Raw genomic sequence first — 15,586 nt, 5'->3', positions numbered from 1 at the left:
ATAGAATTGTGCTATAAACCCCTATAAATATAACTAATTAAATACACTAACACTTGAAAAGAGACAGAAATGTAGTTGTTTTTGGAGGGATGCTCATTTTTAAATCATACCCTTTTATTCCACTACATTTATGGTGTGCATAATTTTATTAGTTGTTTATTATTCATACAAACATACATATTGTTCACCAAACATGTTATTTTGGGATAGTCAAGATTATAAAAGAGAAAACATAATAAGTGTTTCCGGTGGCGCAGAACGCAAAGCATGTGTTGCACAGTTTGACGTGATCTACCTGGGTTTGAATCCGCCTTTTAGATCATTTCTTTCTCCCTTTTCAAATTTCAAATCACATCAGAGAAGCATTTATTTTCAATAAAAATAAATTAATAATCAAAAAGTGAAGGGTAAGTGTAGGGAGGGCTTTATTATCCCAATAAGGTGGCATCCATTAGACTCAATAAGTTATTATTGCATTCTGTTTTATAATGTACTACATAACTGAGGTGCAGATTATTGCCACTATTTGCAGTATGTAGCCTTTTATAATCAGCAGAAAATCCTGCTATTTGAGCATAGTATACATAGAATCTATTGCTAATTTGCACACTTAGTGTAAACAGCCGCTGCCTTTTTTGATCACTGCCAGACTAATGCAGGTCGAAGCAATGTTGCCAGATGTTGCTATTAAAATAAACAGAAACCTATAAATAAATAAAATAAACCGAAATTATTTCAAATATTTTGAAAAATTTGATAAGATAAAGTTATCGCTTAACCTAAACCGCAACTTCCTATTTTATTAAGTTAGTAAGATTTAGGCATGCATGGATAATTGTGCATGCATCTGGAGTCCAAAATCATCCCATAGCCATCTAAGGCCAGTTCAGTGGAAAGGTAAATCTCATTGAATTTGGCGAAAAGTAAAATCAAACAGAAGCATCAGTTTGTCCTGTATTAAATTAAATTTTTGAAGCCTCTGCCCAGTTTCTGTTTCACTTTGTGCGCGTGCACGCGAAGGGAAGAACAATCAGAAAAGAAATCAAACTTCAACACAACACTGAAGCAAGTGGCGGTGAATTAACGTCCACAATGGGTAGGACATTATTCAAATTACAATAAAACATTATTTATACTTAGCTTTAAATTCTTAGCTAATTGACTAAACAACAATATTACAGTAACATTTTCTGGAAGTGAAAGTCATCAAAAATTTATCAGATATGAAAGAGATCTGTCACTTTGTTCATGACCAGTTTTAATTTTGTTTTGTGTTCTGTACTTTGAGGTGTTTATTAAGTGTCATGTTTGTATTTGTCTAGATTCAGGCATTTCTTGTGAAGCCAGAGAGTTCGGGGGACGTAAGTTTAAAATACAGATTCAAACTTTACTGACACTGCATTGTATTTATTATTATTATTATTATTATTGATAATAATTGTCTTTAAATTCAAAGTTCCTTAAGTAATTGCTGAGTAAACATTTGCTAATCCATGATTATTAAATTTTCTATCATTTATATTTATCCCTTCCAAAACGTGTGGTTTTATTTTTAGAGAGAAAAAGGCGAAGTATGAGTGGTGAACATCCTAACAGTAAGTCAGTTAAACTCTAGACAAAGTTAACATGATTTAAAGTGGCCATATGATGTTGCTAAAAAGAACATTATTTTGTATATTTGGGGTAATGAAATGTGTTTATGCAGTTTAAGGTAAAAAAAAAAAAAAAAAAAAAAAAAAAAAAAAAAAAAATTCTATGTTGTACTTTTTCAGAATTACTCACAATTACCACAAAAACAATTGACCAAAGTGCCAGCTTTTTCATTAAAATGGTTAAATTAACACTTGTAATCAAATGAATCATGTGAAAACAGGGAACTGTTGTTTGGACAGAAAGAAGAACAGAAAATAAAAGTAGCAGCAAACTGGAAAGGACACATGACTCCCAGTTGTCAGTAGGGAGTATGAAGTCTAAACCTTCTGTTTGTAAATTTTGGTCTTGTATTGTCTGTAAAAAAATAAAATAAAATAAAATAAATAAATAAACAAAAGAAGAAAAAAGGAAAAAAAAGAAAAAAGAAAGAAAGAAAGAAAGAATGTAAATAACACTAAAATAAATGAAAGGTTGGGTTTAATTAAAAATATTATGTCAACAGGTTCCACGCAATTTGTTTAAGTAATCTCAACAAACAATAATTTAGTTCATTTTACAAAACAAGTTTAAGTAAACTTAACTTAACAAACCTTAGTAGAGTCAACAAACAACAATTGAGTTAATTGTACATGAAAATTATAATAAATGATGATAAAATAATTGAATAATGCCACTTCAGAAACACCACCCCCTTTAGAGGATTTAATTAGTCCTCTAGTTTAATTAGTAATTAGGATTTAATAAATCCACAACACTGAATCAATCATTCAATCAGAGTGCAACTGTTCAATACAACTCAATATATAGAATTTCTATTAAATAAAGTTTATCAAATAGATCACAAACATGTTTGAAACACAATGTTGCATTTTCAACCATTTATTTATTTGTTTGTATGCTTTGTTCTAAAATATATCAGAACAAGTTCATTAATTTAAACTTGTTCATTTATTACTCACGTACCTATCTAATGGTGCTACACTTCCGGAAGAGGGTGACAGAACAACAATTACCCATAATACACAGCAAAATCCTCAGCCAATGAGATTCAAGTCTGTATTGATTTTATTAATCTGTTACTTTTATGCAACAAATGTTATGTTGGCTGAACAAATAATTTTTAAGTAAAGCTGACAATACACACTTTTTTTCTTGAATGGACTAAATTAAGTTCACATTGTTAAATAAAACAATTTTTAAAGGGGTGATAATGCTATTTCATGCATACTGAGTTTTTTACAATGTTAAAGAGATTCCCATGCTAGTCATGGACAAACTTTCAAAAATTAAGTTGTACGTTTGAAGGAGTATTTCTGTTCCAAAAATACCTCTTCCGGTTTGTCACAAGTTTCGGAACGTTTTTTTCGAGTATGGCTCTGTGTGACGTTAGATGGAGGGGAATTTCCTTATATGGGTCCTGAGGCACTTCTGCCGGAAGAGCGCGCTCCCGTATAGCAGAGCACTGAGAGCACAACAGACTTCACTGATCAGAGCGAGAGCGTCGCCAAATGTCACAAAAGAAGTGTGTTTTTGGTTGCCAGGGCAAGAAAACCCTGCACAGATTACCAAAAGAGAAACAGCATTAAGGGACCAGTGGATGGAGTTTATTTTTACAGAGCATCAACGGAGTTGTGCAAGTGTTTGTGTTTGTTCCCTGCATTTCGAAGATGCTTGTTTTACAAACAAGGCCCAGTTTGACGACGGATTTGCACACCGTTGATTTCTTAAGGATAATGCAGTCCCAAATGAAAAAGGGTCACGATCGTGTGTTGGGACCACAGGCGGTGAGTAAAACTGCTTCAAATATCTCTGTGTTGTTAACTTAGCTATCGGCGCATAAGCACATCAAGTAAACAACATGCGATGTTGTCATCAAACTGCACTTTCCACATGTACAGCTTAAAAAAAAAAAAAAAAGACGACATAAAGTGGAACTTAGTCATTTTTCAAAACCGCTAAGCAAATATATACAGTTTCAGTACATACCACATAGAGACGTCGTTGCTGATGCTGCTCTTGTTCAGTTTCAGCCTCGGGATCTGATTCTGGATCATAAATAAACGGCTGAATCTGACTGTTAGCCATGGTTTGTTTTGGATGATGTTTTTTTTCCTCACGGTAATGTCACAGCTTCCAAACGCTCTCAACTCAAAAGCCTACTGGCGCTTGTGATTCTTTAGCTCCGCCCACACGTCACGCCTCCAGTCGGTCGTGTTTTTCTGGGAAAAATCGGTACAGACTATCTTTCTCTTATGAATATAATAAAACTAAAGACTTTTTGGAGTTATGAAGGACTACTCTATAGGTACTCAAGATTAACAGGATATTGAGTGAAAACGAGCACCCCCCCCCCCCCCCACCCAAATTAATCACAACATGAACTGATCAAGTAAAATTGGCAAAATTGAAAGTAAATTTGTTTGAGTAGAAGTCCAAAATGGATTTTCCCAATTTAAAAAAAAAAATATATATATATATATATATATATATATATATATATATATATATATATATATATATTATACACAAGTGACTGGAGTTACAGAAGTGTTCTGTGAAAAGTGTGACTCTGTGAATGTTTTTTTCTTCTTCTTTTTTCTCCAGTGTCAGCAAACCTCTCTGGAAAACAGAAGCTAAATCTTGTGCTGTGTGGAAGTGATGGATCACTTAAGGTCTCTGTGTTAAAACTTTTACGTGGGAAAAAGATTAAAACTTCATGTTGGCAAACGAGCAGTGAAGTGAGTGAGAAGAAAGAGGAGAAGATACATGGACGTCTGATCAGGCTGCTGGAGTTTCCCGTTCTCAGTTGTCTCTCAGAGGAAGAAGCGATGCATCAGACTCTCCGCTGTGTGTCTCTCTGTCATCCTGGAGTTCATGCCTTCATCATAACTGTTCCTGTTGGTCCACTGACTGATGAAAGCAAAGGAGAAATAGAAATGATTCAGAAGTTATTTAACTGTAGAGAGCATTTTATACTGCTCTTCACAACAGAGTTTACTGTTGAAGCATCAATGACAGATTTCGTCAAATCCACTCCAGAATGTCAGAGGTTAATCAGTCTCTGTGGAGGTCAGTACAGAGTGATGGGGTTGAAGGAACCTAAAAACTCAAAACAGATCCCAGATCTACTGGATTATATAGAGAACATGAACACTGAACCATATTCACTTCAGATGCATGTGAAAGCTCAAGAGATTAAAACCAGACGTGAACTGGAGGGAAAAATGAGGGAAATGGAAAGTACGATCAAAGACCTGCAGAAGAAGATTCCAACAGAAAGTGAGTGGATTTAAACTAAACTAATTCCTTGTGGAAGTTAATAAATGATAAATGTCTTTGAAACAAAAAGATGAATTGCAGTAATTTAAATAAAAAATGCATTGCATTAACAGTACTTTAATTTTAATGTATTGTATTTTTAAAGGTAGCATTTATGGAGTCTGAAATTGAACATGGTTGCATATTGAATATGTGAAACCTATGAATCGGTGTGAATTTTGAATGCTAATTCAGTTTTTGGTTTTAGTCATAGGCTTTTCACTAAAACAAACAATTCAGATAAATACTAAATTATGAAAATTAAATGGTCAATCAGTAACTGCCTCGACCTTGGCGAGATCCATTGGGATACCTTCAGGTGAGAGAATAAAAACCCAGGAACCGACTGTGCGTGAAACTCACACTTCTCCGACTTAACGAATAAACAATTCTCCTGCAGCCGCAGGAGCACTTGCCTGATGTGCTGGACATGATCGTGCTCATTCTGGGAAAAGATCAGGATGTCGTCGATATAAACAAAAACAAACCGATCGACCATGTCTCGGAGCACGTCGTTGACGAGTGCCTGAAACACCACCGGGGAGTTGGAAAGCCCAAACGGAATTACTAAATATTAAAAATGCCCTGTATGGGTGTTAAAGGCGTTCACACTATTTGAAATGTATCCATATGTCTGTCCTTCTTAAATGTTTGCTAACTTATGTCCTGCTGGGTAGATGTTACAATAAAAAAATGTGTCATGCAGCAGATTAGCTCTGATTTGATCAATTAGTGTTTTATTCAGGAAATAACGAGAGATATGGACTCATTCCCTCCAGGGTTTCGCAATTGTGCGAAAGATATTACATCTCCTCTAGTAGATGGCTGCAGAGTATTTATAGGCCATTTCCACTCCCTAATATAGCCTATATATGTTTGTATTCATTAAATTTTATTTATACATTATGAATGACAGTAATAAAAGTACATTTTATCAGATGTAATATATTTGTTACCTCTATAAGACGTCTGCTAAAGATCTGGGAATCATCTGCTGTGCACTCCGATAAACATCTCAAAAGCAGTTTTACATGGATTCTATTAAATATCTATTTGAAATCTGACAGGAAACATCCTCAAGACGTACTGCAGATAAACAAGCACTTTTAAAAATACATCTTGCATATGTATATGCAGACATTAAATAGACATCTCTGAGATGTACATGTGTGATTAGGGTGAGAGCTTTACTGTCAGGTATGAGACTCCTTCTGTAGATCTTAATGGCACTAGTGCTGGTGTCCTCAAACGTTAGTCTGGAGACCTACGGTGGTTCTCCAGGTCAGAAAAGCCTTAACAGTGTTAGAAGAATGTGCTCTGTGGTATATTTTCACAGCAAAACGATAAGAAATGCCGCAAATATAACTGCAAATTTTGAGAAAAGCCACAGCAAAATCAGTAATTTTGATGGCAAAAAGAAAAAAAAAGATTTAAAATATGGTGAAATCCTGGAGACACTGGCTTTTTACTGCTGTTTACATATTGAGCTATTTCCATTGATGCACTACATTGATGCTCCTTTGCACCAGTGCATTTATGACAATCCCCACAATTAATTTCTTCCACTTTGGTGCTGATTCCTTTCTTTGTAGCCACTGCAGTTCTTCATCCATAGCTTTCCTCAGAAGATGTGGAACAGGTCATGGCTTGCAGAATATGGGTGCTTTCACATCTCTAGTTTGGTTCATTTGGTCCAAACCAAGGGCAAACAATTATACATTGTAGCATTTTTCAGCGTTTTTGGTTCCTTTTCACACCACACTAATTGCTTTGGTCCGAACCAGTTGAAACGAACCCAAATGCAGTCACATGACAACATAGATCAGGACACATATAGGCCATGACGTATTTCCTAAACTGCTTTTCGATTGGTCAAAATTTACGTGTGGGAAAATTCCAACATAAGAGGAAAAGCTTGAAGACAACATGAAGACAACACAACTATGGAGAGACGACTGCATGGGCTGGTTTTGTCAAATCAAGTCAAGTCACCTTTATTTATATAGTGCTTTAAACAAAATACATTTGCCAGAATGGGCGGGCATCTGTTTTTTTAAGCGGCACTTAGTCATGGGATCCTCAGATTTCTTCTCCTTCAGCGACAACAATGTTCTTTGCTGATCTACGAGACTCAAAGCTAAATAAAATACATTGCATTAAATCAAATGAACAACATTCATTAGGAAAACAGTGTGTCAATAATGCAAAATGACAGTTAAAGGCAGTTCATCATTAAATTCAGTGATGTCATCTCTGTTCAGTTTAAATAGTGTCTGTGCATTTATTTGCAATCAAGTCAACAATATCGCTGTAAATAAAGTGGCCCCAACTAAGCAACCCAAAGGCGACAGCGGCAAGGAACCGAAACTCCATCGGTGACAGAATGGAGAAAAAAACCTTGGGAGAAACCAGGCTCAGTTGGGGGTCAGTTCTCCTCTGAGCGAAACCAGTAGTTCAATTCCAGACTGCAGCAAAGTCAGATTGTGCAGAAGAATCATCTGTTTCCTGTGGTCTTGTCCTGGTGCTCCTCTGAGACAAGGTCTTGGGGCTCTAGTTGTCCTGGTCTCCGCTGTCTTTCAGGGCAGTAGAGGTCCTTCCTAGGTGCTGATCCACCATCTGGTCTGGATACATACTGGATCTGGGTGACTGCAGTGACCCTCTGATCTGGATACAGACTGGATCTGGTGGCTACGATGACCTCGGAGCAAGAGAGAAACAGACTAATATTAGCGTAGATGCCATTCTTCTAATGATGTAGCAAGTACATCGGGTGTTATGGGAAGTGTTCCCGGTTCCGGTTTACCTAATTAATGCAGCCTAAAAATCCTTTAACGGATTTGGATATTAAAAGCATATTAGTATGTTATGTGTAAGCCAGGTTAAAGAGATGGGTCTTTAATCTAGATTTAAACTGCAATAGTGTGTCTGCCTCCCAAACAATGTTAGGTAGGTTATTCAAGAGTTTAGGTGCCAAATAGGAAAAAGATCTGCTGCCACAGTCGATTTTGATATTCTAGGTATTATCAAATTGCCTGAGTTTTGAGAACGTAGCAGACGTAGAGGATTATAATGTAAAAGGAGCTCATTCAAATACTAAGGTGCTAAACCATTCAGGGCTTTATAAGTAATAAGGGTAACACTTTAGTATAGGGTCCAATTCACACTAATAACTAGTTGCTTATTAGCATGTCTATTATTAACATATTGGCTGTTTATTAGCGCTTATAAAGTACATATAATGCATGACATCCATAATCCTACCGAAACCCTATACTTAACAACTACCTTATAAACTATTAATAAGCTGAAAATAAGGAGTTCAATGAGGCAAAAGTCATAGTTGATGGTTAGTTAATAGTGAGAACTGGACCCTAAAATAAAGTGTGACCGTAATAAAGAATTGACAGAGCAGCCATCAAGTCTTAGACAGTGTTCTAGGTTATTACATGCAGAGTTTTTAGGTCCTAAAATTAACACCTCTGTTTTTTTTTTTCAGAATTTAGCAGTAAGAAATTACTCGTCATCCAGTTTTTATATCGATTATGCATTCCATTCGTTCTTCAAATTGGTGTGTTTCACCGGGCAGCGAAGAAATATAGAGCTGAGTATCATCAGCATAACAGTGAAAGCTAACACCATGTTTCCTGAAGATATCTCCCAAGGGTAACATATAAAGCGTGAAGAGTAGCGGCCCTAGTACTGAGCCTTGAGGTACTCCATACTGCACTTATGATCGATATGATACATCTTCATTCACTGCTACGAACTGATGTTGGTCATATAAGTATGATTTAAACCATGCTAATGCACTGCCATTAATGTCAACAAAGTGTTCAAGTCTATGCAAAAGAATGTTGTGGTCATTAGTGTCAAATGCTGCACTAAGATCCAATAAAACTATTAGAGAGATACACCCACGATCAGATGATAAGAGCAGATCATTTGTAACTCTAAGGAGAGCAGTCTCAGTACTATGATTCGGTCTAAATCCTGACTGGAAATCCTCACATATACAATTTTTCTCTAAGAAGGAATATAATTGTGAGGATACCACCTTTTCTAGTATCTTGGACAGAAAAGGGAGATTCGAGATTGGTCTATGTTTAACTAGTTATTTGGGGTCAAGTATCCCTGGCCATAATCTATTACATTGTTTGTATACACCAAATTATTGTGGCTGGCACCAATACAGGATGGCTGCCTCCGTGACGAGCTCTGCAGTTGTTTTTGTGTTTTTGTTAGTTTGTCCTGTCTTTAGTTATATTCCTGCAATCAGTTTCACCAGGGACAAATTGCTGGACATTCTGCAACACACATCTCCCGATATATTACCGGTTATCGACTATTCTGATGTTTTCCTGGACATTCTTGTCGGCGGAGTGGCTGCGCTGATCACACGCTTCAAGAGGACGCACAGATGGGGAAAAAGAGCTGGCACGCTCGTGAGATTTAACGCGGATTTCAAATGCCGCTGCCTGTCATCCATCTGGCAAATCTCTGCTCTCTACCCAACAAAATGGATGAACTGCTTCTGCTCTCCCTACATGGGGTAAACAGATGTATCTTTGTTAAAGAAGATGTGCTGCTCAAATCTCGAAGCACTCTTCATTAACTGCAAGCCATTCTATTCACTGCGGGAGTTTCACTCATTCATTCTGGTGAGTGTTTATATTCCTCCACAAGTACAGATCACAGAGACAGAACAACAACACCTGGACTCCATTTTGATCATTTTTAATAAAGTCAATCTCTCCCGTGAAACTGCAAAAATACAGACAGCACATCACATGTCCCACAAGAGACCGTAATATATTGGATCACTGTTACACCACAATAAAGGATGCATATCACTCTGTTCCACGAGCAGCTTTGGGACGTTCTGATCACCTTCTGGTTCATCTGGGACAATGTCTTGTATAAATAGGCTAAATACACACTGGAAAAGGATATCAAAGTGGCAAAGAGGAATTATTCTGGAAAAATAAGGACTCAGTTCACTTCGAACGACTCCGCATCATTGTGGAAAAGTCTAAAGGAGATCACCAATTACAAGACACCACCCCCAGCACTATGGAGAATCAACGACTGGCAGATGATCTTACAATTTTACTGCAGGTTTTAACACCCATTACCTGCCCTGATCGTTTCCCCACACAACCGCTCTGACCATTCACAACTCCTGCAACCCACCCTGAACACCTCTCCAAACAACCAGCCTCACCATTTACACCTCCTGCATCCCCACTCTCCCCCACACCAGCAATACAGATAAGCGAGGATACGGTGCGCCAGGTCTTCCGGAAGCAGAAAAGGAAAAAAGCAACAGGCCCAGATTGTGTTACACCAGCCTGTCTGAAATCCTGTGCTGACCAGCTGGCCCCCATCTTCACACAGATCTTCAACAGATCGCTGGAGCTGTGCAAAGTCCCTTCATGCTTCAAAAGCTCCACCATCATCCCCAGCCCAAAGAAATCCAAAATTACAGGACTAAATGACTACAGGCCTGTGGCTATAACGTCTGTGGTCATGAAGTCATTTGAAAAACTGGTGCTGGCCCACCTGAAGGACATCACTGGACCCTACAGAGCAAACAGGTCTGTGGACGATGCAGTAAACATCGGACTGCATTATGTTCTGCAACACCTAGACAGACCGGGGACTTATGTGAGGATCCTGTTTGTGGACTTCAGCTCAGCCTTTAATACTATCATCCCAAACCTCCTCCTGTCCAAACTAAATCAGCTCTCCGTGCCCACCTCCGTCTGTCAATGGATCAGCAGCTTCCTGACAGACAGGCAGCAGCTAGGCTGGGAAAGCTGGTCCGTACTGCTGAGCGAATCATCGGTACAACCCTCCCTTCTATTCAGAACTATACTGATGCAGAGTGAGCAAAAGGGCTGGCAAAATCACTCTGGACCCCTCACATCGAGCATCCAGCTCTTTGAACTGTTGCCATCTGGTCGACGCTACAGAGCACTGAGCACTAGAACAACCAGACACAGGACCAGTTTCTTCCCTCAGGCAATCCATCTTATGAACAGCTGATAATAACTGTGGAACGCACTACACTATTTATATTTATATACACATACACTTATTTATTTAACACACATACTTAGTGTACACTTACATTTTTTGCACATAATATACCTGAGAAGCTTTAGTATGTTATTTAGTATGTCATAAATGCTCATTGTAATATACCTGCCATACATTGTCAATTTGTATATTGTCATTCCTGACCTACCTATTTTTATTTTTAATTTTAATTTTTATTCCTTATTTTGCTTTTTGTTCTGTCGCTGTCATTATGTTGCACTGCAGAGCTTCTGTCACGAATTCCTTGTACAGTATGTGTGAACATACCTGGCAATAAAGCTCATTCTGATTCTGATTCTGATATGCAAACAATACATTTCTATAATAAATAGGGCTACTCCGATCATGATCGGCTGATCGTTATGCGCATCTCGTCAGTAAAGCCGGTTCTCTAATCAGCAGTAAATTCCCTCAGGTGTGTGATTTCACATAGAGCAGCTGTTACTACACGGAGCAAATCCACTTCATTTTCAGTGTTTATTTGCGCTTCTTCTCAGTTAACAACGGCTCTGATTAAGCGCGGATACGGCTTGAAAACAATGTTCTAATGCACTGCAAATGGTGAGCGGGCAATGCTCGTAACTTCAGGTGGAGACGTGCATTGATTCTTCTTAACTCTGACATGCTCATGGTCATCAGACCAAATTTCTATGAGGCTCCGCACCTCCTCAATACTCCAAGTTTGTCCACGAGCTGCCATGCTAAAATGCAAACTGTCAAAAAACACTTCCTCATCCCATAATGCACAGCGCAGCTGACTACGGCAGCTGGTTTAGTCCAAAACCCCAACTTGACCCCAACTTGCTTAGTTGGGGTCACTTCATCTACAACGATATCGTTGACTTGATTGCAAATAAATGCACAGACACTATTTAAACTGAACAGAGATGACATCAATGAATTAAATGATGAACTGCCTTTAACTATCATTTTGCATTATTGACACACTGTTTTCCTAATTAATGTTTTTCAGTTCCTTTAACGCAATGTATTTTATTTAGCTTTGGGTCTCGTAAATCAGCAAAGAACATTGTTGTCGCTGAAGGAGAGGGAATCTGAGGATCCCATGGCAAGGTGCCACTTATAAAGCCAGATGCCCCGCCCATTCTGGCGAGCTTTGGTGTTGAGCCATTGGTTCATTTTTAATTCACTGCACAAACCAATGGCAGTGCAGTTTCACTGCGTTATTGAAAGGCTTTAGTATTCTGAGAAAAAGAACTTTTCCCCCGTAGTACGAGGACTCAGTACGGGTGAAGTATTGAAAGGGAATGTTTTCACAGAACCTTGCAAAAGCACTGCATTACACTGCATTACATTACATTACATTACATTGCACTGCATAAGCAATGGTGAGGGAAAAGCTCCATGTAATCATATCCATTCAGTCTTGTGTGTAATAACCATAATACATAATAACATTTCACATTTGTATACCACAGATCTCTTTCCAAATCATCCCTTCTTAAAATATTTCTCCCGTTTTTATTTGTTAACGAAAATGTCAATAGATTCTCATTATGGTTTTTGTCATTAGACAATGTTTCTAGTTACAGTCTCATTTTCATCTGTGAAATTACATGAAATTACACTATGTATAACAATAAGATTCATATCATTGACAATTTTCTGGTATTTGCTAAAAGGTTGTCTGTAAAATTGTTCTATGCTTTGGGTTTTAGAACCAGCCGAAGGACAATTTAAAACATCTTTCCTAAATTTGTGCAATATCAATTAATGATTTTTACCAACTTTATTTTCAGGTGCTAAAGGTGAAGCAGATGATATCGAGTGTTTGAGAATTGTGCTAATTGGAAGGACAGGAAATGGAAAGAGTGCAACAGGAAACACTATTCTGGGGGAAAAAAGGTTTTGCAGCCAATCAAGCATAGATTCAGTGACAACAGTTTGTATGAAGGGAGTTGGTGAAGTTGATGGTCGATCAGTGGCTGTTGTTGATACTCCAGGACTCTTTGACACGACACTGAAAAATGAACAAGTGGTGGAAGAAATAGTGACATGTGTTTCACTCTCGTCACCTGGACCTCATGTGTTTGTCATTGTGTTGAGTGTGGGAAGATTCACCAAGGAAGAGAATGATACTATGCAGTTGATTAAGAAGATCTTTGGTCATAAAGCTGCTCAGTTCAGTATCGTCCTGTTCACTGGAGGAGACAAGCTGAAAAATAAGTCCATAAATGAATATGTCAGTGAAACTAAAAATGCTGAATTCAGGAAGCTGATCAGTGATTGTGGAAACAGATTCCTGGTTTTTAATAACACAGAAAAACAAGAAAGAACTCAAGTGATTCAACTGTTAAACATGATAGAAGAGGTGAGAAATAGTAGTCAGGGTAGATATTTCACTAACAGCATGTTTGAGGAGGCAGAGATGTCCATTAAAAAGAGAATGGAGCAAATACTGAAAGAGAGAGAGAGAGAAATTCATGCTGAAAATGAGATGTTAAAAGCAAAATATAAGACTGAAATGAAAAACGTGATGAAGAGACTTGATGAAGAGAAACAAAAAGTAGATGAGGAGAAAATGAAAATAGAGAATCAATTCAGAGAAAAAGAGAAAAATCTCAGGAAAGTGTTTGAAGAGAAAGAGAAAACAGAACAGAAGAAAAGAGAGATTGTGAACCAAAAACGATCAGAAGAGGAAAAACAGCAAAGAGCTGAATATCATCATAAAATAGAAGAGATGAAGAGAGAGATTGAAAATCAGAGATCAGATTATGAAAAACAGCAGAAAGAAAGAGAAGAAGACTATAGAAAGAGAGAAGAGAAATACAGAGAAGATCTAGAAAAGATAAAACATGAACAAAAACGTATTATAGCAGAGGTTCAGAGGAAACAAGAAGAAGAAACTAAGAAGAGAGAATCTGAGGAAAGAAAGAGGATTGAACAAGAAGAGAAAGAGAGAGAGGAATGGAGAAGAAGAATAAAAGAGGCTGAAAATGACAGAAAAGAGACTCAAGAGGAAATTAAACGACAGCAGAGAGAATGGGAGGATGAAAAGAAACGGCAGATGAGAGAACGAGAGGAAGAAGAAAGAAAGAGAAAAGAGAAACATGAGGAACAACTGAAAGAAAAACAAAAAGAACTGGAGAAAATGAGAAAGAGATTTGAAAGAGAGAAAGAAGAAGAAAGACAAAAGATAGAGGAGGAGAGACAGAAACGCAGAAGAGAAAAAGAAGAAAAAGAGAGAGAATATGAAGAAAAGAAACAGGAAACAAAAAGACATTATGAACAATTGGAGGGAGAGAGAAAAGAGGAGTGGGAGAGAAGAAAACGAGAAGATGATGAGAGACAAGAAGAAGAGAGAAAGAGATGGAAGAAAATTGTTGATGATCTGAAACAAGAACAAGAAGAAGAGACCAAGAAAAGAGAAAGAGAGGAGAATTGGAGAAAAGAAAGAGAAGAGAAGGAGCGAAATGAAATGAAACAGAAACATGAAGAGGAAATGAGAGAGATGAAGAAGAAACATGAAGATGAAGCCAGAAAACAAGCAGAAGAATGGAATGATTTCAGAGAGAAAAAAGAGAAGCACGTTCAGGAGCTTCAGCAGATGCTGGAAGATCATCAGAAACAACATGACGTACTGGAGAAACTCTACCAACACCTCCAGAATCAGAAAGAAGATGAAATAAAAGAGCTGCTACAAGAAGTGGAAAAACTGAAGAATAATTCAAGCTGTTCTATTCTGTGATTGTTTTCAAAGCAAAGATGAGGGTTAAATAACAAAATAACCCTCTGGGATGCCTGGAGACGTTTTGACATTCATTGACATTTGCAGTTTTTTTTTTTTTTTTTTTTTTCAGTTTCTTACAAATATATTAATGGCTAAAGTCTGATGATACTGTATTCAGCACAATCTGTGCTACAATAATATGTAAGAGGCATGTATGTACAAGTATTTATATATATATATATATATATATATATATATATATAAAACAAGGCATATGTGTGGTAATTTATGAAAACCAGATTGAAAATGCTCAAACAATTATTAACAGAAAGGTGATTAAGAGAAAGGCCAAAAATGCATACTAAGCATTGTTTTGCTAGATGTTTGATTACTGGACTACAGTTTCTTTCTATAAAATGATGTGAAAATCACTTTGACCACTCATTCACCTAAAACAATATATAGATTTAACTTTTGTGAGACTTTTGTGTTTGTTTTTGTGTTAAAAGGGTAATTTGTTTCAGCAGCATGCATATTGATGTGATTCACATTCACATTTTTGCTCACATTTAACAAAAACCCACCAATTCACAATCTCAACAAATTAGAATGCTTAAGACCAGTAAACAAAATGGTGCAGTGACTTTGGTTTTCAAAAAATACAATGGACCAACACCAGACATAACATTGCACCGCAAATCATCACAGACTGTGGAAACAGGGCAGCTGTGCCCTAAAGATTAGACAGCCGGACCAGAAGGTTGCTGGTTCGAGTCTCTGTGCTGACAGGAGTTGTAGGTGAGGGAGTGAATGAACAGCGCTCTC

The 15,586-nt window shown here is 37.3% G+C and overlaps 1 protein-coding gene across 1 annotated transcript; it reads left to right on the top strand.

Moving 5' to 3' along the window:
* The first annotated feature begins 1,573 nt into the window (after positions 1-1,573).
* Positions 1,574-14,813, top strand: LOC127985898 (golgin subfamily A member 6-like protein 22). Its single transcript, XM_052588101.1, has 3 exons — positions 1,574-1,595; positions 4,258-4,932; positions 12,831-14,813. Exons 1-3 carry the CDS (start codon positions 1,574-1,576, stop codon positions 14,777-14,779), a joined length of 2,646 nt encoding a protein of 881 aa, XP_052444061.1. The 3' UTR covers positions 14,780-14,813.
* Positions 14,814-15,586: the final 773 nt, after the last annotated feature.

The sequence above is a fragment of the Carassius gibelio genome, chromosome B21 (genome assembly GCF_023724105.1).
Source record: "Carassius gibelio isolate Cgi1373 ecotype wild population from Czech Republic chromosome B21, carGib1.2-hapl.c, whole genome shotgun sequence".
NCBI lineage: Eukaryota > Metazoa > Chordata > Actinopteri > Cypriniformes > Cyprinidae > Carassius > Carassius gibelio.
The sequence above is the reverse complement of the archived record's forward strand: the minus strand, read 5'-3'. Positions and strand labels throughout refer to the sequence as shown.

What these genes read in the sequence shown, in the direction of transcription:
- LOC127985898 (XM_052588101.1), top strand. Translation starts at nt 1,574, where the DNA reads ATGAGTGGTGAACATCCTAACA. An exon ending in GAGTGGTGAACATCCTAACA is followed by an intron (nt 1,596 to 4,257) that starts GTAAGTCAGTTA and finishes TTTTTTCTCCAG; the next exon opens with TGTCAGCAAACCTCTCTGGA. An exon ending in GAAGAAGATTCCAACAGAAA is followed by an intron (nt 4,933 to 12,830) that starts GTGAGTGGATTT and finishes CTTTATTTTCAG; the next exon opens with GTGCTAAAGGTGAAGCAGAT.